Here is a 24,625-nt window from a genome sequence, read left to right as displayed (position 1 = left end):
TTTCATCAACAAAAAGGCACATATTATTTTTCTTTGGATTTAAAAAAAATAAATTATCAAAAATAATCGGTTACTTTTTGCTATATTTGTATGAATCTTTTAAACGTTTTTTTATGGTTATTTCCAATAAATACCTGCATTTTTTTTTTATATTCATGTCCCGACTAGAAATAAAATCTTTGTACTATCGAGATTTACAGATGAGTTAAACAGTTAAATAATGAACATTAATAGTTAAAATAATTAACAAGTTATCATAATAATTGACATAAATTCATATCAATTTAAATTAGTTTATATAGTATTTAATTGCTTTAAAAAAATGGATACAATTATACGTCAATTTACATCAATACTTTAACAATTTCTCTATAGATATTTTATAATAAAAATGGAAGGGAAATGGATGTAGGTTATTTTTTTTATAGAACCAGTTATGATGTCTTGTTCTCTGTGAAGATTATTTATGCTTTCTGGGGCTCCATCTATGTAGACCAGTGATTCCCAAAGTGGTCTATATCGACCCCCAGGGGTCTATGATAACCTGCAAGGGGTCTACGTCAACGAAAAAAAATTTGGGGGCCCATGAAATGAAAATGGGGGTCCACGGTAGTGGATCTCAACATACACTGATAGTACTTCTGTACTTCAGGCTGCAAAAAAACATACCCGTTACTTATCCTGTATTATGGAATATAGCGAGTAAATTTTTAATTTCCTTTCCATCGTCATACCTAGTGGAAAGGGGGTTCAGCGCTGTTACCAATCTTCTAACGAAAAAAAGAAACAGACGGGACATCATTGACCGAGGAGATTTAAGATTAAACCTGACAAAATTGACGCCAAATGTTGATAATTTATTATTAAAGCATCAGGTTCATCCTTCCCACTAAAAACATTTACTTATTGCTTAGTTTATTTTATGTTCCGTTTATTTTATATAACAGATACAAAATTTTATTTTCAGTAGTTTTAATTTAAATTCAATTAATAAATGTATAAAACTTAACATTCGTTATAACTTTAAGTTTTTAACACTAAATTTACTACAGTTAGAAATTTATGAAAAATCAATATCAGGTAAATAGGGGGTCTACCAAAAACCGAAAAACATGGCAAGGGGTCAACGACACAAAAAAGTTTAGGAACCTCTGATGTAGACAATAATAGAAAATCTTAGACAGTAATGTATTGATGTGTTTTATATGAATTTCTTGATAAAATTCCATGTTATTTTTTTTATTTTTTTTAAGGTTTAAATTATTCCTAACAATTCACTACTCATAAATACGTCAATAAAGATCTTAGTAAAACTAAACCAAGAAGTTTGGTACCTCTGATCAAAATTATTAATAATAAATTATGTATCAGTTATTTCAAAAGTATGATAGTTTGATCTTCTTTAATGTTTTACTGTTCTTATTTTTTTAAAAGGGTTTCCTTTACTTTCACTGTTTGCCTAATCCAATCAACATGTGATCTATCCATTTCAATAAAACTGTTAAATTAAACCAGTTAATTTACTGTTTGCGATTCAATGAACACTTCCAATACCATGAATATTCATAGGGTTTTAAGTTTGCTTTCATCCCTTAAACCTGTAGTATTTCTTTCTTAAATTGATGCTGAAGTAACTGCATAAAAATTCAGTCATATAAAATTTTTCAATCATTTAATACTGTAGAAAATATTTTAACTGCCTAAGGTTTTTATTTATGAAAGAATATTTATCTAATCAAACAATCATTAATGTGATTATAATTTTTTTGTTTTATAAATTTAATTTTGTCTTTTGTTTGTCAGTGGTTGGTACAGTCAATAACTGTTTTATGTCTCCGAAATCTAGCTATAAGTTACCGACCGAGAAAGGATTTGCTTTTTTTTGCAGTTTTGGTCAAAGAACTAATTTTGGCCGCAGTTATGGTTTTGGCCAAAATTATAACAGAAGCTATATTCGGTTTTGACTAAAAATCTTGTTTCGGTTGTTCACTAATAGATTTAAAAAAGTATTTGTGTCTCATGCCCGGTTGCAAGAAGTTATAGGCTATGGAGGGGGAGATTTTAATAACAAAGACATTAAGTGTGTAGTGAAAATAAATGGAATAAAAATTTTCAGGTGATATAATATTACAACGTTTACAAGCGGCTGACACTTTGGCCAACAATGGAGGTGCTAATACTGTGGGCGCTTTCCACTGTGGTGATCCTTCCGGAGTACGCCAGCAACTGGACTCTGTCCGACAGGCGCATAACCACCTCCTTCAGCTCTGGCACCACAAGAAACTCCAGCTAGATCAGTGCTTCCAATTGAGATTATTCGAGCAAGATTGTGAAAAGGTAAACTATATTTTTCTTTTATAAAATTTATATTTGAAGCACTAACCTTGTAATTTTATTAAATATTAACTTGTGAGTTTCATTATATAGGCGGCTTTCGTGGTGTAGTGGTTAAGACGCTTGAGTGCATGGAAGATTATTAAATGTGATTTTTCTCAAGTCTGGGTATTCTTTGCTGTAATTCACCTGTATAATTGGGCCTCCTGGCCTGTTGTGGTGCAAAAAAATAAATTAAAAAAACAAATTTAAAATTAACACCTAATAACTTTGTTTTTACTGATTTTATAAGTTTTAGTTTTTCTACTGACATTTCTTGGTGGAACTGCATTTAAATTATAATTATAAAAATATGTGTAGTAAAAATACATATACGAAACTCAGTCACTGGTAAAAATTATAAATGAAAGTGGAATGAAATTTATTATTACACTTATTTTCGATTTTATTATTATTGGAGCTGCAAAAGCTTCCTTATTAATTTTATCTTGATAAGGAAGCTTAAAGTGATAAGGTTGGCGCATTCGCGATTACCATTCTTGAAATCCTGGGTTTGATTCCTTGCAGAGTAGACGTAAAAAAAATATTTTAAGGGTTGTTAAGATTGCAATATTTCATTGTTCTTGGACTGGCAGCTAAAGCGTAAGACTGATCAGCTCAAATTAAGCTGCATTTGGTTTACCCATGCAGTGCTCTATGCACCACTGAGTGTGGAAAGAGGAATGGTTATGTTTTTATTGACCAGTTAGCGCTTTGGTGTGAGCACGCATCTTCAATAACAAAGATAATTTTTTCATTGATATTTCTCAGAATAACTAAATTAGTAAATTTTTTTATTTATTTCAGATGCTGGAATGGATATGTCACAACCGAAGTTCTTTCCTGTCCTCGTACGTGGAGATCGGAAGATCCTGCGCGCTAGCCAAGCAATTACAAGAGGAGCACGCGAGGTTTGCCGACGCCTGTGGTGGGAGTGCCCGCGTATCTGTCAACAGAGTGTCGACAGCTGCCCGGCGATTACAGGAACAGAGGCATTACGCACATTCTCATATTGCCTCTCTTGCACATGCCATGGAGAGAGCCTTTAAAGACCTTGCAGCCGGTTAGTTACATTCGTATTAAGTGTTTTTTTGTACATAAAATGCTGCATTGGTATTATGAGTGTGAAATTTATGAAACTTTTTAGCTGGAATATAAAACTAAGAGGACATTTATTTGATGAAATTACAGAAGCCAAAGTTCAACTTCAATTGAGCCAAACATTTGATCAATATCGGATCTATGGATGCGTGTATGAAATACGCTTATAAGAAATAACAAGATGGGGGGCATTTCAGCTAATAGCTGCCTGCTCCTAATTTGACTATAAAAATAATAATACTTTGGATGCCAGTTGTGAGTAGCTTTACAGGCTATAGTACTCTCTATAGGAAAAACTTCAATTTATTCTCTAGGAAATGGGAAGATTGATTCTGGTTAATTATTACTTCAATGCGTCCAATCACCATTGTTGCAAAGTTCAAGAACAATGGTGCATGATAACTACTTTTAATGACAATGCGAACATCTGTTAGGGTTATTTCATATTTCCTTATCGGCTCAAGATTATGGTGTTGCACGCTGAAAAACGGACATTGAAATAATTGATTTCGGACACTGTGAGGAGATTATTGCACGGACAAAAGTCATCAATACTTATTTTAAACCTACATAGGTAACTTCTCATAGCCTCGTGTCCAGTTATGATTTTGATGGAAGTTAACAGAATCTGCCGGCATTGGAAAAAGCATTTTGGCAAGATTATATTTGGAGAAACACAGTAATGATCCTCATAATGTTGCTGCGTAGTTTGTTTTTTACAGTTCTTGGCATAGCTAAGAGGAAATTCTGCATAGAAAGTTGCCGTTCTTTTACAAGTTGCTGCTCTTGCTCCTTCATCTGCTGTATAATCTCAGCATATTATGAGAACATGAACATCTGCTGTACAATATCAGCATGTTCTTTTATCCAACATATTTAGATCATTCCTCTGGTTTTCAGAATCTAGATTTTACTCTGAATATCTTCAATGAATGAATTTACCGCCTTTAGTTAGCACTTCGTAGAAAGATTAAATAAAATACCACTTATTTGTCTTGGCATAAAACCCCAGCATCCTCTGTTTATTACATCTTGTCGAGCATGTGTCGAGCATCAGGCGAGAGAAGTGTGCTTGTCAATTTAATTGATGGATGCATCAATAAAATAGGAAACTGGATGGCTGAAAACAGACTAACATTAAACCCATCAAAAACTGAACAACTGTGGGTGGCTTCAGCCAGACGACAGAATTTGATCCAGAATACGGCTCTACCCAATGTAGGGAGTACCGCTTTACCCACCGTTAAACTACTGGGAGTTTTACTCAATTCTGACCTTTCTCTTGACGCTCAAATTAGTAGAACGATAAGTTCATGCTTAAACCAGCTGAGGCAAATTAAATGCATACGTAAAAATTTGCCGTTTGATGCCGCCCGTCAATTAATAAATGTGTTTGTAGTGTCTAGAGTCAATTATTGTAATGGTATCTATGCAGGTCTACCAATGAACAAAATGACTCGCCTACAATCTGTATTGAATGCCGCAGCGAGACTTATTTTCGGAATCTCTAAGTTCAGTCATATCACTCCACTACTTCGGGAACTACACTGGCTACAATTTCCACAGAGGGTCGAATAGAAACTCTGTTGGCTTATGTATAAGTCACTGCACAACTCTGCTCCGGAATATCTAAGGGAACTATGCATTCCAGATGAATTAGCTGACAGGCGTCTCACGCTTAGATCAGCTACGTCTACGGCGAGAGGAAAAGTCATTATACCTCTACGCAAACAGCGCACTAAATTTAGTGAACGCGCATTTGCGGTCGCAAGCCCTATGGCATGGAATGCTCTCCCAGCAGAGGTGCGAGGCTGTGAAAGTGAAGTGATGTTTCGGAAAAAACTTAAAACCCACTTGTTCTCTAAATCATTTGAATAAATCCGTAGCATGTGACAACAAAATAAATTGTTTTAATTAAATTACAAATTTAAAAGCTTCAATTAAATTAATTTAACAATAGAATCACTATTTAAAGCGCCCTTGAGGTATTTTATTACAAAAATGGCGCTATATAAGTTATCCATAATAATAATAATGTCCTGCAATAATGTTGACTTTTGACATGACCTCATTTAAGTTTTTGATTATTATGCCTAGTTTTTTTTGGCCTTTCTGATTTAACTTTATCATTTACTCTCACTCACTTAGCATACGACCAAAACCAAAGCAGCTTAGTGATTCTTTCACAATATAAAATAAAAATCTATTATATATCTTTAAGAAGGTACTAGAAGTTTTTCCTAGAAATATGTACAAAAGCATCAATAATCACCATTCTAATTCTTAATTTATTCATTCTGTCCTTATTCCATCCAAATTTTCATACTTTAATATGTAAAATGACTTATTTTTACTTTGTAACAAAATTTCTATGTAGAAATGATAATCACCCCTTTTCTTTAAAAGTAGTACTTCTGAAGCGTTAACTAACTTAGATATTGACTTTTCTGTTTTGATTTCAGGGTTAGAGGAAAGAAGCGCCGTCTTATCTCTCAGTGTGGTTTTCCATCACAAGGCTGAAGTATACGCAGGAGCCGTGGCGGGTTGGAGTGCCCAATGCGCCCCTCCCCCCGACGTTAGGGACGTGCTTGCATTAGAACAGCACATCCTCAGGCACCAGCAACTCTACGAACAGATGTGCCAAGCTTACACCGAGGTACCATGATGCTTATTAAATCAAAATACATATTTCTATTTTGTTCCAAACCATTTTATTTTTTATACTAATATTTTATATTGTTTTGACAATAATGCTGTGAACTCCTTAGATATGGATTCCGAGATTTGCTCACTGCTCCAATTCAATTTTATTAACATTTTCCGATTCAATTGTTTACGACTAATGTAAAAAAGGACAAGAAATTTAAATATTTGGGTAAATTATTTTCAACAAAAAAAAAAAAAATTATGTTTGAAGGACTAACTTTGTGGTTACTCATTATAATCAAAATTAATATAAAACAACTTTGTCTTCAGTCACTTTTATTTTGGTTCATAACTCTCATCTGAACGGTCAAAAACAATGTTGTTTCATTTTAACTTTTTAAATAATTTTTTTTTGTCATGAAAATACTTAAGTTGCAAGTCTGCATTTCATCATTCAGTTAAATATATGACAGGAAAATTTTGGACTAAATTCATGTTATGTTCAATAATACGAAGATGGTTGAAAATTAATTAGAATATTGTGGGTTGCTATTTATGAATCCAAAATAATAAACAAAAACAAATATTTATAATTGAAAAATAGGCTTTTCCATTGAGGTATATCCGAAACATACATTTAGAATGCATCCACCAGTTTCTGGTTGCTTGCTTACTCAATGCTGGTTGTATTTTCTTATTTTTCCAAATACTTCGGCAAACAAATGGAAGTGTACCATTCTACGATTCTCTATTGGCCCAAAAAATAACAATCATTTGCATCGAAGTGCTTCTTGCATCAACAATTTTTGTTATGTTTGGCTTGTCTTGGAAGATTCATACAGTCGCCTGCTGTTTATTTTCGGGCTGATACGCATAGATCCGTGGTTCGTCACCTGTGCAGATGTTACACACGGGTTTTAATGTCCCACAATTGTACTTTACTTTAATTGTACTCTTAGCACCCATAATGCCCAGGAGCGCCTCAATTTCACAGTATGTTACTAAATGATCTTGCATTATCGCTTTGCGCACACCATAATGGTTTTCTGGCTCAACAACTGATTTTTGTCCGTGAGCCGACGACCAGAATTTAATTCACTTAAACAGCAATGTACAGTGTTTTTTGATAATGTTCCATCCCCAAAATTCGAAGTGAGTTGATCAATACGCTGTTGTTGAGATAATCTGTGGATGTTTGAATAATTCATAACACAAAAATTTGCAGGAGTTAATTCCATTTTTTAAAGGAGGTGAAATTTTCAAGTTACTGTAAACAATGCAAATAGTATCCGTGAATTTCTAACTTTATGATGGATGTATTAGAAGGCCTCTAGCAACACCAGTGTTGCGAGTTCCGGATACAAAAATTGTAACCTGTTTTAAACTTCAAAGGTGGTTTTACAAACTCATGTTGTACATGCTGTTTCACATAATTTTTCTTAGTAAAATAGAGAAAACCTGATTTTATAATTATCCTGTAGTATTTTTTTTAAGTAGAGACAGCACAACACACCTTGAATTAGATTTTTTTATACAATAGCAGAACTACGTATAAACAATATTAAATATCGGTATTTTAAACGGCTTTTAATTGTGTATTTATGTTCAATCAGACAAACCCATGTATTGAATTTATTTTTTGTACTTGTCTTGCTGATTTTTTAAAATTAAATACTGAGATTAAAACAGTTTGACTTTATTGTAATAGAATTTCATTTAATTAGAGGCCTCTAAATTATTATCCCCAGTTGAAAAAATATTTGTATGAAACATTTTTTACCAATGTTTTTGCCCGAAAACTTGTATTAAATATAATATATTAAGTAACATTAATTTTAAACCTTACAAATGACACTTCAATTTTATATTTCACTGTATCTCATCAACATTGAATATACTTCTTTTCAATAGCTCATAATTATTTAATTGATTGAAAATAACTCAGTTAATGCAAATTTAATTTTTGTACTTTAAAATTCATTTTCATCTTACATGCTTTTTGTGGTATTAATTTATCTGTAATGCATATTTTGTTTTGTTCGTAAATATTTTAATATCATAATAACAATTTAATTATTAATTAGTTGGCTTTTGTGTTATAATAATGGAATATTTTGGTTGCATTTTGATTTGTTTATTATTACTTTGGCTTTGGCGAAATCAAGTGTAATGTTTTGTTTGTATTCCTTCTGAATCAGGTATATGACGCATACCAAAATCTGTTAAATGGATTGGACATAATGCTGCAAGTTTGTCACGGCATTCCACGACAAAGAGAATCGTCCCATTTTCCTGCTGAAGCTTTTAGCGAAGATCCGAACCATAATATTGCAGTTTCTGAAAACAGCCATACCAGTGCCCTTCAAAGAACGGTTCATACAGAAAATTTTCATTAGTTCTTGTTTGAACAATAGATGGTGCCGGTTTGAAATGTGGGCTTTTTGGGGACTTGATGATTTCTTTTAATCTTGTGTATATATTTAAAATGTCATTATTTTGAATGCCCTTTTTTGTTAATTAAATTTCGTGGTGGTAAGTTTTTCAGCAATATGGACTTCGGATTATGTTATGATCTACGGAAACTAATAACATAACATTTTTATCAAATTATTTTTTTGCGCTTTCTAACTACAAACATACTACATAAGTGATGGTAACATCTTCATTTCAGCTAATAAGGTCTCCATGCATGTCTTTTGTAATGTCATTCCATCATTAAAAAATAACATATATTTTTCACTTTTCATAACTCTGATTTATAAACCTTGTTTTCTTATGTTCCAATATGTATATAATATTATGCCTACCTACTTATATGTTGCATTTTTATAAAATGATTTTAAGTGGTTATTTAACGCTGAAAGGTTTAATTGGGTATACAAGATAAATCTCAGTGAAAAAAAAAATCTTCGAGTTAACATACTTTTCTTCTAGTTATAATCCAAAAAAATTCAAACTTAACCCAAAATTTGTAATATTTATTATTTGTGTTAATACCAAGCGTAGTATTAAAAATATATTCCAATAAAACTTAACCGTGTTGAATTCCTTTATTTTTATTAATGTTTGATTCATCCGGATAAAACATTAAATCTGTTTAAACTGTTAAAATATGGCACAATCCATTCATAGTTATTTATTTTATTTATTTTTCTTTATTTGGATAACCAACAGCTATATATATCTTAAATATAAAACGAAACAAATTACAAATAAGCCAATTACAGGTTTTCACGAATAGCATCACTGTAAGTTAAAAAAGATTCTCGAACATAAAATGAACAGTAATCCAATGTAAATCCAAAAGAAAAGAAAAAATACTACGAATTATTTCGAAAGCAAGCGCCGCACGTCGTTATGATTATTTGCAAATTATTCTATGTTTAATGATTTAGTTATTACATTAAAATTATTAAAAGTTTGCCATAAATATGAACTTTGCCTATAATTAGATGAAACAAGAGGTATATGAGAAAGAAGGTTATTCCTTAGAACTTTGGAAGGAACATTAATAATAAACATTATTACCTACATTTGATGGATTCACATTAAGAATTATCAATAAATGGCATAAATTAAATTCTATTTTCTGATATGTCCAAATTTTCAAATGTAAATAATACGCATTTATATTATTTATGTGACCTTGAAAATTTTACTTAAATTTATTTGTAATTTATGTATTCTTTTATTTGAATTGTCAAATTTTAATTGGTTTTATATTTTATAGGTGCATTCAACAAGCAAGAAGTTGCTGTATCAGCTGGATCACCTGGTACAGGTGTGTAATCAACCAGACCATAGAAGTCATGTAAGTAACTCTTCAAAATATGTAAAAACGTAAGCACGAAAAACTATAAATTGACCAAAGAGTACAGTAGAACTCCAATTATCCGAACTCCGACTATCCGAATCGCTGATTATCCGAATCGCTCTCAGAATTTCATAAAAAAAAGACGGAAACATACTGCGATTTGCAAAATAATAAACTGTCTGCGCGCGCTATTGTCCTTCCCTCCGCAGATTGTTCTCCCTTCCTCCACTGTTCGTTTTGATTAGTCGGTGTGTTGTTGACCTGCGAAAAAAATTTTTCTCCCATTTTCAACATACACACAGTAATTAATTAAAATAGACGGTTATTTTGGAAAAAAAACAATTATCTGAATTTTCGACTATCCGAATGGGGTCCGGTCCCAATTGATTCGGATAATTGGAGTTCTACTGTACATAAATAATATGTATTGTAATGCCAACCATTTTGAAGACTTATATCTATATATCTTACAAGCTTGATGAGTAATTCCCATAAAATACAAATAAAAACAAAATATTCATATGCATGAAGAAAATATTTGATTTTGTATAAAAACTAAACTACATGTTTTTTTGTATGAAAGTTATGGAGGAGGTATTTTGCTTTTTAGAGATGAAACAATAAATAAGAAATCAAAATGTTGTCCCATATTATCTTTACAGTTAGGCCATATCAATGGTAGTTAATTTATGCCTTTGCTTCTAAGAAGGAAACGTGTTCTATCTCACTTTTTTTACATCATATTTTGACACATATTTTTCGATTTGTTAAATAATTTTTGATGAGTTTTGAAACATTTCCTCTGATTCTAATGTCATTTAATGTGTCTATTAATTTTGAATAATTAATTGTATCAATGCCCTTTGAGTTATCGATAAATAGAACAAGGATGTGATTTTTTTTGTTTAGTTCATTATTAATTCCATTTGAAAAATTTTGCATTAACAATTCCTTACACTTTTTCATTTGGAAACCATATTGGTTTTAATAAATTATAGAAAATTTTGATAAATAATGTATTATTTTTTGAGCTTTGTATTTTTCTAATATTTTTTCAAAAACAGGTAATTGGTAGACAGTTACTAATATCTCAAGGTTTTCCACTTTTACATATGGGTCTGACTGTACTATATTATTTAAGGGTTTCTGGTATTTCCGCTTGGAGTATAATGCAATTGATTAAATGTGGTAATACGGGTTCTAATAAATCGATATGTTTTTTTACATCATACATTCTTATATTATTTACCCTGGCAGATTTACTATTTTTAAAATTTTGGACTATATTACCATCTTTTATTTTTGCTCTTGGCAAAAACATGCTCTTCGGTTGTTTTTCAATTGATGCACCAATTTTTTTTTTTATTACAATGATGTAGCGTGCTATTTATACTTTTTGTGAAATAATTAACTAAATAGTCGCTAATGTTTTTAGGAGTAGTATTATTCTTTATTGAATATTTATTTATTGTTTCATCTCTAAAAAGCAAAATACCTCCTCCAGATCTGTTATTTCTACAAAAACCATACAAGTTATATCCCGGAATTCATATTTTGCACAAAATTATTTTATCAATTTTATCAAAACAGTTTTTGAAATATATCATTATTGAGTCCCAGTATTTAGTAGCAGATCAAATGTTAATTTGGACACATGTCAAGTATGTGACTGTGTCATCTTTTTTTCTTTCTTGTTTCATAATCCAGTCTTCTATTTTAGCTGTTCTTGTGTAATTGATTTCAATATCTTCATCAATATATGAAAAATTCATATCTAGTACTCAATTTTTTGTAAGTGAGCTTTTGTATTTTTTAATACATTCTCTAAAAAAAATGATCACCAGCATGAAAATAACATTTGGGTTTTGTATTATCTTTGTGCAGACATCTACCAAAGGTTGTTTTACTTTGTTTTGACAGACCACTGTCAGTAGAGGGGGGGCTGTGCCATAGATCTTTCGCTGAAGCAGTGACACTTGCGTAGGGTAGCTAGGACCAACCTTATAATTGCAACGGAAGTACCCTTTTTGCAAAAAGAAAACACTGAAAGAAAAGAACCTGCCCATACTAGCAGCTCGATGTGTTGACACACGATTTACAAACTGGGGTTGGGGGACAGAGGCAATAGACTGGCAGTTTGGCTGGTTTTTTCGCTAGTATATGCTTGGACTCTTCAAGTCTAAGCGTCAGCAGCAAACTACATTCCAAAATTAAATATATATATTTTTTTTTCTTTAGACTGATGGCAGTTCTGGTAGCAGTCGCAGTGACCCCGCCGCTGATTATTCCTCAGGAGCGAGTCACGTCTTGGGTGTGATTCACCAGATTTTAGGCCAACACCGAGCCCTTGAGGCGCGCTGGCACGCCACGCGCCTTCAACTCCATCAGAGACTAGCTCTTTTGCTCTACAAAGAGGACTGCAAGCAGGTAATTTTCAAATATAATTAAACGCACCGAAATAGTGAAACCAATTTCATGCATAGATCAAAAACATAAGTAAAATTTATGTGTAAAATACCCTTGAGAGATATATCATAAATTTGCCAGTATATGTAATCACTTGTAATTTTATTTTTGTTCAACTAATTAAAATATTAAAAACTATTTTTATCTGCTAGGTTTTGGATTGGCTGGCAAATCATGGAGAAGTCTTTATTAGGAAGAATACTGGAATTGGGAGAAATCTTCAGAAAGCCAGAGTCTACCAAAAGTCTCATGAACACTTTGAGAATGTAGCTCAGGTGAGTCTTTAGAATATATTTTAATCTGAAATTATATAAACCTTGGTCATTCATTGAATGGATCACATTGTAAATCAGAACCTGAATCTTACAAAGGCAAAACACACCTAATAACTTTACTTATGTCTCAATAATTATAAATTTAATGAATACTCCCAATAAATAAATTAATACGACAGACATAAAATGATTGATAATAACATGCATATTAATAATACCGTTAAATGTTTTTTGACCTAAAATATATCTTAGATTACGGCCCGCAATCCAGAAAATTGAGTTTATCTTTATGTCACTTTTTAAATTTTAATGTTATCTAAATGACAAAAGATTCACGCATCTATGAGGTACAGTAAAAGTAAGTTAAGTTTACCAATGATCTTGATAATCGAGATATTCCGTCATGTTGAAAAGCGTTCAGGAAATAATTCTGACGTATCTCAACATGAGGGAGGGTGGAAGTTATCCGTGGCTCTATCCCACGGCATTCCTCTTGGGCATGTTGGAGACCAACAGTTTTCAACTTAGAAGGGACGGGTTCACTCGACTCATTCTTTCAGTCTGATTTAAGAGATAATATTAGGAACTTGGCCGATTTGGAGAGTATCAATGTTTATGTTCCGGATGGATATCTCCGACAGCGTCAGCAATGACTTTTTCCGTAACCAACCAGCCTCTAGTCATGCTGATAGGAAGAGCAGTCAGGCAGCTGAACATGATCACATTGGAGAAATTATTAATTGGCAAATACTCGTGCTATTGGAGAGTATTGTGCCTTCATAATATCAAGCCATTGCTCATGGGTTCTTTGCCAGATATCGTACATTTAGAACGAAAACGACTCAACTCAAAAAACCTTTTTGGGAAATAGCAAAAAAAAAATGTAAATTGTGACGCTTTCGTATTCTTTCGTCTAGTGTTTCGTATTTTTCGAATTAAGCACAAAATTTTGAGTTAAAATTTATACCGAAGGCTATGAATCTATAAAGAATAGCGTAATAAATAAAAAAAAATTATATGTTTTAACAAGACATTTATTTAATGAGTCATTATTAGATTGAAAAAAAAAACAAACAAAAGCACTTTGATTAATAAGATGACATAATTTTTATTAGGTCAGATCAGGTCACCAAACACATGTTTTTATTTATTTACAAAATGACATAAATGTAAATAAGTCATTAGATTATCGATAAGTTGGAACGAAATAATCACAAACCTAAATTGGCTGTTTTAACATTTAAAACAATAAAGTTTGCTATTAGTATCGGAATAAAATCGACTGAACCGGCTTTCGGTCACTATATGTTTGTCTGCGTTGCGTCCTTCACACAGCAATGTAAACACCACGCTAATAGGGTCGCTTCCGTACTGACCCAAAATCTAAATTCTCTGAGTATATAAGAGACCGATGTAACGGTTTTGTCCTATTCCCACCCGAATGTTGCGTTTTTAAAATGCAAAAATATGGATAGTGTCCATTGAAGTCGTTTAATGAGCTTTACTAATTTTAGGCTTTTTTTTAGTTTAGTCGTTTTCGTCCTAAAGGTGCGATATGTTCTGCCTATTTAACCCCCTAAATATTTAATTTTATTAAAATTAATTTGAAATTTAAACACGCTATCCAAATCAGCAAAATCTCAAAAATTACCAAACAAGCACAGAAAAATTACCTGAACAAAAGGCTCAACTAAATATTACTCTATAATTGAAAATATAAAGGTACAAGGAGAATAAATAGCACAATACACACGTCATCATATTGCATCATCCAGCGCATGGTGAGGGGGGTGGGGGGATAAGTACTGTTATACGCCCTTCTGTTAGCGTTATAATATAAATTTAGTAAAGGGGGTTGTTAAAATTGTCTCTTAAAGGTACTATCTGTAATATCGTTAATATTCTCATTTAATGTTTGAAAAAACATGTATTCTGACAAAATGTTTCTGTAGACGAATGTTAAACATGCTTAAAAGTATCATAAACGCATATGAGCGACTAAAGAATAAGGAAATACGGGAAAAAAAAAGAAAATTCGAGAATCCAAAAAACTCAAAAATACTCAAGCCGAGTGTCAAAATAATATATGGTTTTTTATGACGTGTTTTAAATATATTGGACTTCTAATCTTATCTCTTATTAGATCATCCTTAATATAAGTGAGGGAAAAGATTAAAGTTCATTCGTCATTTCCCTTTCTGCACCTAGTGGTGCATAAGGCACAGCTCTGCTTCACTAAATGCAGCATATATCGATTATCTATTTCATGAAGTTATGGTGATCAGCCTTACACTTCAAGTGCTAGTTCAGGAACATGAAATATTGCTGTGTAGAACCACCCTTTTAATCAATATTTTATGCCGAGCTTCCCAGAAATCAAACCCAGGACCTGAAGCATGGTAAGCAAACGAGGCGGACTTTTCTCTACTCAATTTATTCAGGGATGAGTTCATGAGCAATCTAATACATTCTTTGCACTCGTTGCAATTACGCTGTGCAGAATGCAGGTTAACGCTAGCATGCGATCGGTGCAATAAATTATGACGTAAGTAGATTACAACATTTTTAGATTTTTGTAATCTACGATGATCTATATTGAAGATCAGTATTAAATTATTGCGAATGTTGTTTACAAAACATTATTTTTAATATGTGACAAAAGATTATTAAATAATAACAAAATTTTGAGTCTATCTAAATTTTTGTAGGCAGGAACTGGGTTTAACCTCCTTAGGAGTTCAATTCAATTTAATTCAATTCAATTAATTTATTTTAATTTAACATATACATTACAAACATATATTAAATACATATTAAATACATACATATTATAAAAAAGAACAAAATACATGAAAGAGACTCATGTCAAAGTAGTAGGAGAATCCTGAATAATGGAACAGATCAATATCCAGAGCGATGTTGTTCAGCACAGTTGTAGCCCTTCCAACAGGCACAACTATAGGCAGGTTGGTCCTGTATATCGGATAGTGAAACAATCTATGCTGATGCTATCTTAGGTAATTATCAGGAACATACAAACCAATGCTCATCATAATCTCAGAATTATCGATTATCCCCGCAACAATCGATACAAATGTGTAGTCAAATACACATTCCTTTTAGTCTCTAAACTGTTGTAGCCAAGCATACCCTGGAGAAACTTGATCGGTTAGAGCCGAGGATAATACCCGCACTCTCTTATGTAGAGATATCTCGGAAACTTCTTTTGGATTTTCTCTATCATAAGAGAGTACTTCAGTTCATGTGGCCCCCAAATCATCGAGCCACTCTCGAATCTACTTTGAGTTATTAATATTAATGTATTACAACAGAGATGAGGAACATTTTATAAAAGGAAATATGGAAGTCTATGCATTTACAGGGGTTATGACCTGTAGGTGAAATAATTGGGTCAGAATGTCACATGCATCAATAAAGGTTTCAGCTCCTTTTCTTCTTCAAATCAACAGATGGACAACAACTTGAAACCGGTCTGTGAAAAAATATAAATATTGAAAAAAATTAGTGGTTAAAAACAAAGTTGTTTCATTTATTTTATTAAATAAACTTGTATTTAAAATGACTTATTTTGGCTTAGTAAAATGCCTACTACAGAAAAGCAAAACCTATGTTTTCTAATTTATTATATGAATTATTTGATGTTATCATTTTCAGACACAAAAATAATGTTGGTGAAAGTCTATAAAAAGTATTTTTAATCTACCGAAATATAACTATTTAATAACTTATTACATATTTACAGTGTGCCAATGTTTAGCTACAAAATCTTTTGAATACCTACTCTTTAGTTTTTGGTAATGAGACACTCATTATTAACTTCTCTGCTGGTTTAATTAGTATCCGATGAATACAAAACAATAACCCAGGTATATTTTATCTCATTTCCCTATTTGTCAGTCAGACTCAATGACTTATTGTTAAAAAGATTGTTGCAACACTGTTGGAATTCAAATTATGCTAAAGAATAATTAAAGTCACAATTCTTTTTGCTTATTCTTAATTTGCATATAATTTTTTTTCCTTAATATTTTTAAACACCTTTTTTTTAAAAAGTAATATTAGCGTTCTTAAAATTTACCAAATATTTAAATTTTAGTGACCATTTTCAATGAGTTGTAAATGACTCACTATTTTAAAATGTAAATCAAGTTGGGGTAGAGTGGGTTCGAACCTCGGCCCTCTGATCTGTGAGTCCGCAACACTAGTCACGGGACCACGACCCGATTCAAACAAGTCTTTAAGATGACATATATTGTAACAGAGAGGGAAAACACTTTAGAGAAGGGGATGTAGAAGTCTCGGCATCCACAGGCCTTATGACCTGTCATTGGCTGGTTTAAGTGGCCACTTTACACATTGTGTAACATTCACCATTCTGCCTATATTTGAACATCTATATTCCTTCGATTCTTCCACCTGTTGACGTTTGTGAAGTTCAAGAGCTGAAACCTTTATTGTTGCTGGTGAAATTCATCTGATTGAATGAATTCACCTACATACTCTAAATATTTTTCAATTTTTATACTTCTTCTTGGACGATTTATCAACAAATTTTAATTTATTTTATCATTCATTTACCTCTAATTGACCGATTTAAGTGATCACTTTACACAGTGTGTAACATTGACCATTTTGCCCTTAGAGTAATAATTCGCTCCCGCTTAAAGAGAAGCCCATTAACTCTATTGCGTAGAACAAAAGCGTTCAAAATTTTTGGTTTTATTTTTAGTTTAACACCAAACGTGCAACGGACGGTTTCGGTTTGCGTTTGCAATTTCAGACCCGAGTATGTAAAGCCCATTGTATTGCTGTAAACTGTAGCTAACTCCATAGTTGATAGTCATAAAATATCGCCTATATTTATTTTTATTTTGTTTATTACAAAAGTCCATATCGTTCTTTGCTGACAATACCGCTTCAGTCATTTTTGTTATTTTTACAATCGACAAAAATTGCTTATTTTAATTTTAAGTTCAACTCAATTACGCCTTTAAATTTATTAAAATGAAATGTTCAAATACAAACTGTCGCCTAAGTTAAATTCCTCTTTAATGAGGAAGTTCAGCCCTACGGGAAATTAGAAATAAAAAAATGACTGCTTACGTGCCGAAAAATTGTAGCATTAAATTGTAAAGCGAAGTTTCTTGAAAATATATGAAAAAATAATAAAATTGATTTCAATAATAATAAACTGCTTTGAACAACGTTACTAGTTCTTCCGAATTAACCAACGATAAGAGAGTTGTGATAGATTTCCGGCTTACGGGAAGCCAATTCACCGATCAACAAAACTCATCGAGAAGAAGAGGAAGACGTCACACGCGGAGTAATTAAAAAATGGAAAACTTTGAGAAATCATAGCGCTGATAATACGATACTTAATAAACTAATGAATAGTCTATTAACAAGTGAGAAAGAAAAACCATCGAAATTCCTTATTCAATTAAATAAATTTAGTCGGTGTCTACATTCAAGGCGCACGGATTGATTGCGCTAGTGCGTTGTTATTAATTATTTCAATATTTTCAGTTTGACAAAATATTAGATTTCACAGTGTATAAAATAGCCAGTGGCAGGTCATTAGCCCCGGATATGCCTTGGATTCCATATTTCCTTTTCTTAAATGTTCTCCATCTCTGTTGTAATTTGTTAGTATGAATTATTTCACCTACTAGGCAACACCTAAAATAATTTTTAATTTTCATACTTCTTACATCAATATAATATGTTAATTGAGAGAGCTCCCTACGGGGTAGAATCCAGTATTTTTCTACAAACAGCTGGACCCCTCAAAATATTATTATTAACGTTCTTATAAATCACTCAAATATTTCAATTTTGGTGGCCAATTTTAACGAGCTTTAGTAACTTACTGTTGGAAAACGGAAATCAAGTTGGGGTAGGATCTCTTTTTCTTCGAATCGTCGAGGGCAACGCAATGTTTGCTATATTTTAGATGTAGCTCATCATTTTACGTTCGCTCCCTAGTTGGAGCATATGGTATCCACAAAGAGCTTCCAGGCATCTGCCAGCTCCTGTGCATTCTCCCAACTCGTATTCGCATCCCGTAGTTCTGACATGAACTGCCGACGAACAGTCAGCAGTGGCGGTTCAGGACGTCGAGAACCTGACGCCTTCTAAAGTAGGCAAGCGTGGTTTAGTCTCTCCGGAGGCATCCGCAGTATATGGTTCAGCCAACCTTATCGCCTACGCTTCAAGACAGTTGTCTTCGTTAGATATAGCTAGTATAGGAATAACGTGTGTATTTATTACACTTCAGTGGTTTTTCTAGGTTACTGTGCCGTGTGTCATTCGCTGCAGAGTCCATTACATGGGTTAATCAAATATATACAAAATGGAAAACATTTTTTAAAAGGCAAAATGGAAGTCAGATTTATGACTTATGACCTAAGGGCATAAGGCTTATGACCTTTTATTGGTTGGTTTGAGTGGCCACTGTGCACACTGAGTAACATTCATCATTCTGCCTGTGTTTAAACATCCACATTTCCTTAACTCTTCCATCTGTTGACTTTTCTGAAGTGAAGGAGCTCTTTCTAGGCGCTTAAATCAGCCAATGACAGGTCATACGCCCTGTAAATGCTTGTGTTTCCATATTGCCTTCTCAAAAATGTTTCCCCTCTCTGTTGCAATGAATTTCGATCTTAATAACACCAAGGGTGTGAAATCCAGCCTGCCTACTAACATTTGGACATACTAAAATCGTTAAATATTGAAATATTTCAATGTGAAAATCACAATTAATTATCGCTTAAAGTAGTAATTAAAATAGGTATGTACCTAATTATTTACGCGGTTCGAAACCCCCCACTCCGCATGGCGCTAATTGGCCAACGCTTTGCGCCTGCGCTGTTTCATTTTTCAGTAAGTAGGTATATTATTCTCCAGTCCCGGATGCGATAATAAATAATTAATGCATAATTTTTTGAGTAAGTACCTACTAATCTTCGTGTCCGGGCGGATGCATAATACAGTTCCGTGTGTAAAATAGAATCAGAGCCCTCATTCTGCAACTACTTCTTTTCGTAAATTCGTTTGTATCGTAAGAGAGGGAACGAGAGCGTAATACGATTTTGATTGCGTTAGAGTGAGATGGATATATGAGAAACGAACGACCTCACAAAACGACATTTTTGAATCGATAGCTTCCTCAGGTAAAAATCCTGAAAAAGGAAATCGAGTGGCGATAAGTCTGCCTCATTGTGTAGTGGTTAGCCCGTTTGCCTGCCATACTTGAGGTCCGAGTTCGATTCCTGGAAGGTCCACATAAAATACTGATTTAAAGGGTGGTCAGTCTAATCATCTTAATTTCATGTAACAGGTGATCAGTGTACGGTGCATTTTGTGTACCAATCCAGTGCCCTACTTTTTTAATCTTCATCGGTAACCTATAATTAAACATATTAAAAAAAATAAAAAACATTTTCTATTCGACGATTTATTGAGTACGTCCAAATGTTTGTACACAGACTGCATTTCTTCCTGGAAATAGGGAATCAAGCCTGACTAAAAACATTTGGACGTACTCAACACAATGTTGAATAAACTAATATAAGAAGTATAAAAATTGCCAAATTGTTTACAGGCGTTGTCTAGTAGGCGAATTGATTCAGCCGGATGAATCTTACCCACATGGTAAAGGTTTTAGCTCTTTCACTTCACAGAAGTCAACAGATGGAAGAGTTGAGGAAATGTCGATGTTTAAACATAGGCAGAATGACGAATGTTGCACAATGTGTAAAGCGGCCACTTAAACCAGCCAATGACAGGTCAGATAAGATTTGCGGCCGCAGGACATATGACATGAAATGCTCTTCCAGCAGAGGCAGAGGTGCGAAACTGTGAGAGTGAAGTGATGTTTCGAAAAAACTTTAAACCCACTTATTATCTTAATCATTCGAATAAATCCGTAGCTTGTGATAACAAAATAAATTGTTACAAATTTAAAAGTTTTAATTAAATTTATATTACGGAAATGGCGCAATAAAAGTTAGCCACAATATTAATAATAATAACAATAAAATGTTTCATTTAAATTAAAAGGTCAAAAGTTAGATAGATTAGAAATTTTAGAAATAAATAGGACAAAAAATAATAGTGATAGAATTTTAATAAATCAGCCGATAGAATTTAAAAACTCACCCTTATTTGCCCCCTTAGTTATACCCTGTACATTGTAATAAAACAATAAATGTATTTCAAATATTATAATATTTTCTTAAAGTACACCGCCGCCAACACATGTTTCAATAATTTGTCTCACTCTGTTCCATTGCAATATTGCGTATTGTATCTTTTTCAACTTATTTTTAAATGTACCTACACTTAAGATAATATTTAGTTTTATATAAATTACCCTTACACTGCATAATATTCACCAATCTGAAGATGCTCATTAGAGGGTGAAAGCGCTAATTGGTCAAAATAAATAAGTGGAAGTGTACCAAGTATTTTTTAAATTAATAACTTATATGGAAACATAAGTTATTACATCAATAATAAAATACTTAGACTTCCATATTCCCTTCTCAAAAATGTTTCCCCTCTCTGTTGCAACACATTTAGAACATATTCTATTTTTCGTTCAGAAAACTTTATTTTACTTTGTAGATAAAATTGAAATTAAATGTTAACTTCGTTTTGCAATACGGGCCAAGAGTAATTTTTTGGAACTGATTAAATTATTAAAATGGCCGAAACTACTGCACCGTCAGGAATTAGTTACGTCAAATGCATTCTCATATAAGAGATATATGAGTTATTTTACACCAGGGGTGGCATTCTGAATCTTCTCTACCCCCTAGAGAGTGAAAATTTACGAATTTTTATTTTTTGCACGCGTCTACACTTTGCTTCATATCTGGCCATACTGATGATTAAACGTCAAATAAATATGAACACGTGAAATCAAACTTGATGATTTTCATTTAAAACATTATTGCGACCATTATTACCCAAAATACTTCATTAGGTTGAATTGACCAAACCACATTAGTTTTTTTTCCGTTTTCTAACAGTTTATTTTACTAACAAAAGCAAAATTGCCTTTTACAAAACTTACAGTATAAACATATTTGGTTTAATTATTTTTACAAAAAACATACCTTACTTTCTACTCAAGATCATTTGGCGTTTAATCATATGTGTGGCCATTATATGAAGCCAAGTGTCGTCTTATTAAAAAAATAAAAATTCTCAAATCAACCAGTCTCCAGAAGGTAGAGAAGATTCAGAATACCACCACAGCACAAATTTGTACCGTCAGGCCGCAAAAGGTTAAACCAAATGGTCAGTGGCTTTGTTTTGTAACTTATCAATTACTTAAATTCATTCGTATCGTATGTCAGGGAACGAGAACGATACGATTTTTATTGCGTTAGAGTAAGATGGATATATGACAAACGAACGAACTTACGAAACGAAATTGTGACAGAATAAGCCACCCGGTATGCCTTTCAGGTGTCAGTCCAGGGACTATGAAATACATCTAATATAAAAACACATTTTTAAATAAATATTTTATGTCAACCATGTCGGAAATTGAACCCGAGACCTCTTGCATTGTAGGCAAACGCGCTGACCACTACACCGCATGGCCGACTTAATATTTTAAAATCCAGGTAAAAAAAAATTATGTGTTTTGTTTAATAATTTGTTTTCCATAACTCATAAAATAATCGCGTAATTTATGTATAGGGACTTGAATAAACTCTCGCTGTTTTCGTTTTCGCAATGTCATTGCTTTTGAGTAATTCTTCTTAATTTTGAATAATAAGACAAATGTAGTGTAATCATTACTAATGATTCTGCAAGTTCATTTTCCGTCTGACATGTGTCTTCATCGAGTGATGCTTCCAATCCTTTGTCTTCAAACTCTTTCGGTGCGCAAGCGCATTCTATATCTAACTCGGTTGTGGTCCTGTGGCTAGTGTCTCAGACTCACGGACCAAAGGTCTGTGGTTCGAATCCCACTCTACCCCAACTCGATTCACATATTCTAATAGTGAGTTATTTACAAGTCGTTGAAAATGGCCCTCAAAATTAAATATTTGGGTAAATTATAAGAAAGCAAATATTTCTTTACAAAAAAAAAAAAAAAATTAAATCATTATTTTCAAAGCGTCGAAACCAATATCTGCACGTTGTGTCCGACAGAGCATGGTCGCCGCAAGTATATGTGCTACAGCTGCAGATTTAAAAAAAGAAGAAGGTGTTGCGCTAAAATTCCACTGAAATAATATTTTTGTGCTACAAAATTCGATATGTTTAACGCTATGAAAAAATATGTTATGATCGCTTCGGCGGAATAACATATTCTGTAATTTCAAGCCCAATGGTGGAGCTTCAAGATGAAATTGTCTGTAGTACTATAACATCATTAGTCGGAAAGCAGCGAGAACTTATTCAAGTCTCTATTATGTTTTAGTATGAGATTTATCTTGTACCATACGTACTCTGACATCATGGCCACTCGATAGTTAATCTCGATCGGTTCTTTTATTAATCGATTAGGTGACTTCGGTATGACTTGATGGATAAATTATGCCCCGTTTCTATGTGATGTTCAGTTGCTGTTTGACGCCATAATCAGCTATTTTAAAATACAACTAGTGCGATCGACGTACGCCACGATAATACAGAAAAACATAATGTGCATCTGGACGGCTGTGGAAATCTAGGACGTAATCTATTAATTTAAATGTGAGATACTATAAAAATCACTTCGCATAGATCCAACAGCAGCAATGTTACTAATGATTAAACTGTTTATTCCATACGAATCGTTAGGTAAATATCTAAGGTATCGATTTGATCTAAATTTCAAATTGATATTTTCAAAATCTCATAAGAAATAAATGCCGGAACTTACGTAAAAACTCACGAAAGCGCATTTTCTCACGATTATTTCATTGTCCCATATTAAATAAGTTTAAAAATTCATTAAAATCTCTTCAAAATATTTAAATTTTCACTGTTATTCAATCAAACTTTGGGAATATTCCGGAACGCTTGAGCCGCCCGCCTGTCTCCAAAGAAATTTATGAAATATTGTTAGGTATCCAAAATAAAACACTTATTGGATTTAATTCTACTTTTGAAAAAAATATATGTGATTTATTGTTAGTTAATAAAGATACTTTGTACTAATTAATTATTGTTATTATTAATATAATCCTTATGGATACTTTGTAAATATTCAAGTCTGTTTGATAATGTCCTAACAAGACGAAACGCGTCACATGTATTTGAAAAAAATAAAAGTAGAATTAAATCCAATAAAACTGTTTTATTTTGGATATCTTACCATTTTTCATTTATTTATTTGTCAGTTCGGAGAAACACTTCGGGCTAGACGGACATCGGTTTCAATTCTATTTTTACAAAAAAACGTCAGGTACGATGTGGGACTGTGTAAGTACATAAAACACCTAGCGTCGGCGGCCGGCTAGTTTGTGTTTTGGGCCTTAAACTGTTTGCAATAAATATCAAGTTATGAAAAAATCTTCTAACGATTTCTATATTTCTAATCGATCACAGTTCAATGTGATTATCTGAATGCTGCCCACGCAACGAATCAGAAAATTGGACCTTCCCTTATACGTACACTGTACATATACGTATTCCGTACAGCAAGTTGACTAGCATCATTGTACATAGGATTCCAAGCCACTTTTCTCACTACGGCGCCGCTCGCCGAGCGTCGTGTACACCCGACGCGTTCCAGCGTCTATTTTCCAGACTATTTCGTGAGTAGGTTCGAGGCAACAGTTTGCCGGCGCGAAATAGAAAAAAAATTCCAAATCGTGTTTAAAATTCCAATAATAAATCATTCCTTTCATTGTATTTTTTTTTATAATACCTAATCAATTTTTTAAAAAAGAATGTTTTTTTACATTTTTTGTGGTTG

General features: G+C 32.8%; 1 protein-coding gene across 7 annotated transcripts in view; it reads left to right on the top strand.

Annotated features, from left to right (window-relative positions):
- trio (trio Rho guanine nucleotide exchange factor) overlaps positions 1-24,625 on the top strand; it is a 492,673-nt gene that overhangs the window by 4,554 nt on the left and 463,494 nt on the right. For 5 of the 7 annotated variants that reach the window (XM_088224401.1, XM_088224400.1, XM_088224399.1 and 2 more), the window contains exons 4-10: positions 2,117-2,337; positions 3,181-3,436; positions 5,937-6,130; positions 8,319-8,492; positions 9,851-9,931; positions 12,173-12,361; positions 12,553-12,675. In XM_088224401.1, coding sequence (XP_088080527.1) covers positions 2,117-2,337; positions 3,181-3,436; positions 5,937-6,130; positions 8,319-8,492; positions 9,851-9,931; positions 12,173-12,361; positions 12,553-12,675 — 1,238 coding nt within the window. Of the gene's footprint in view, positions 1-2,116; positions 2,338-3,180; positions 3,437-5,936; positions 6,131-8,318; positions 8,493-9,850; positions 9,932-12,172; positions 12,362-12,552; positions 12,676-24,395; positions 24,465-24,625 lie in introns of those variants that run through there. The other 2 variants (XM_088224402.1, XM_088224403.1) reach the window with 2 other exon arrangements.

Source organism: Micrasema longulum, unplaced genomic scaffold (genome assembly GCF_059751315.1).
Source record: "Micrasema longulum isolate JH-2025_06_02 unplaced genomic scaffold, ASM5975131v1 h1tg000281l, whole genome shotgun sequence".
Taxonomy (NCBI): domain Eukaryota; kingdom Metazoa; phylum Arthropoda; class Insecta; order Trichoptera; family Brachycentridae; genus Micrasema; species Micrasema longulum.
This window is presented reverse-complemented; position numbering and strand designations above follow the sequence as displayed.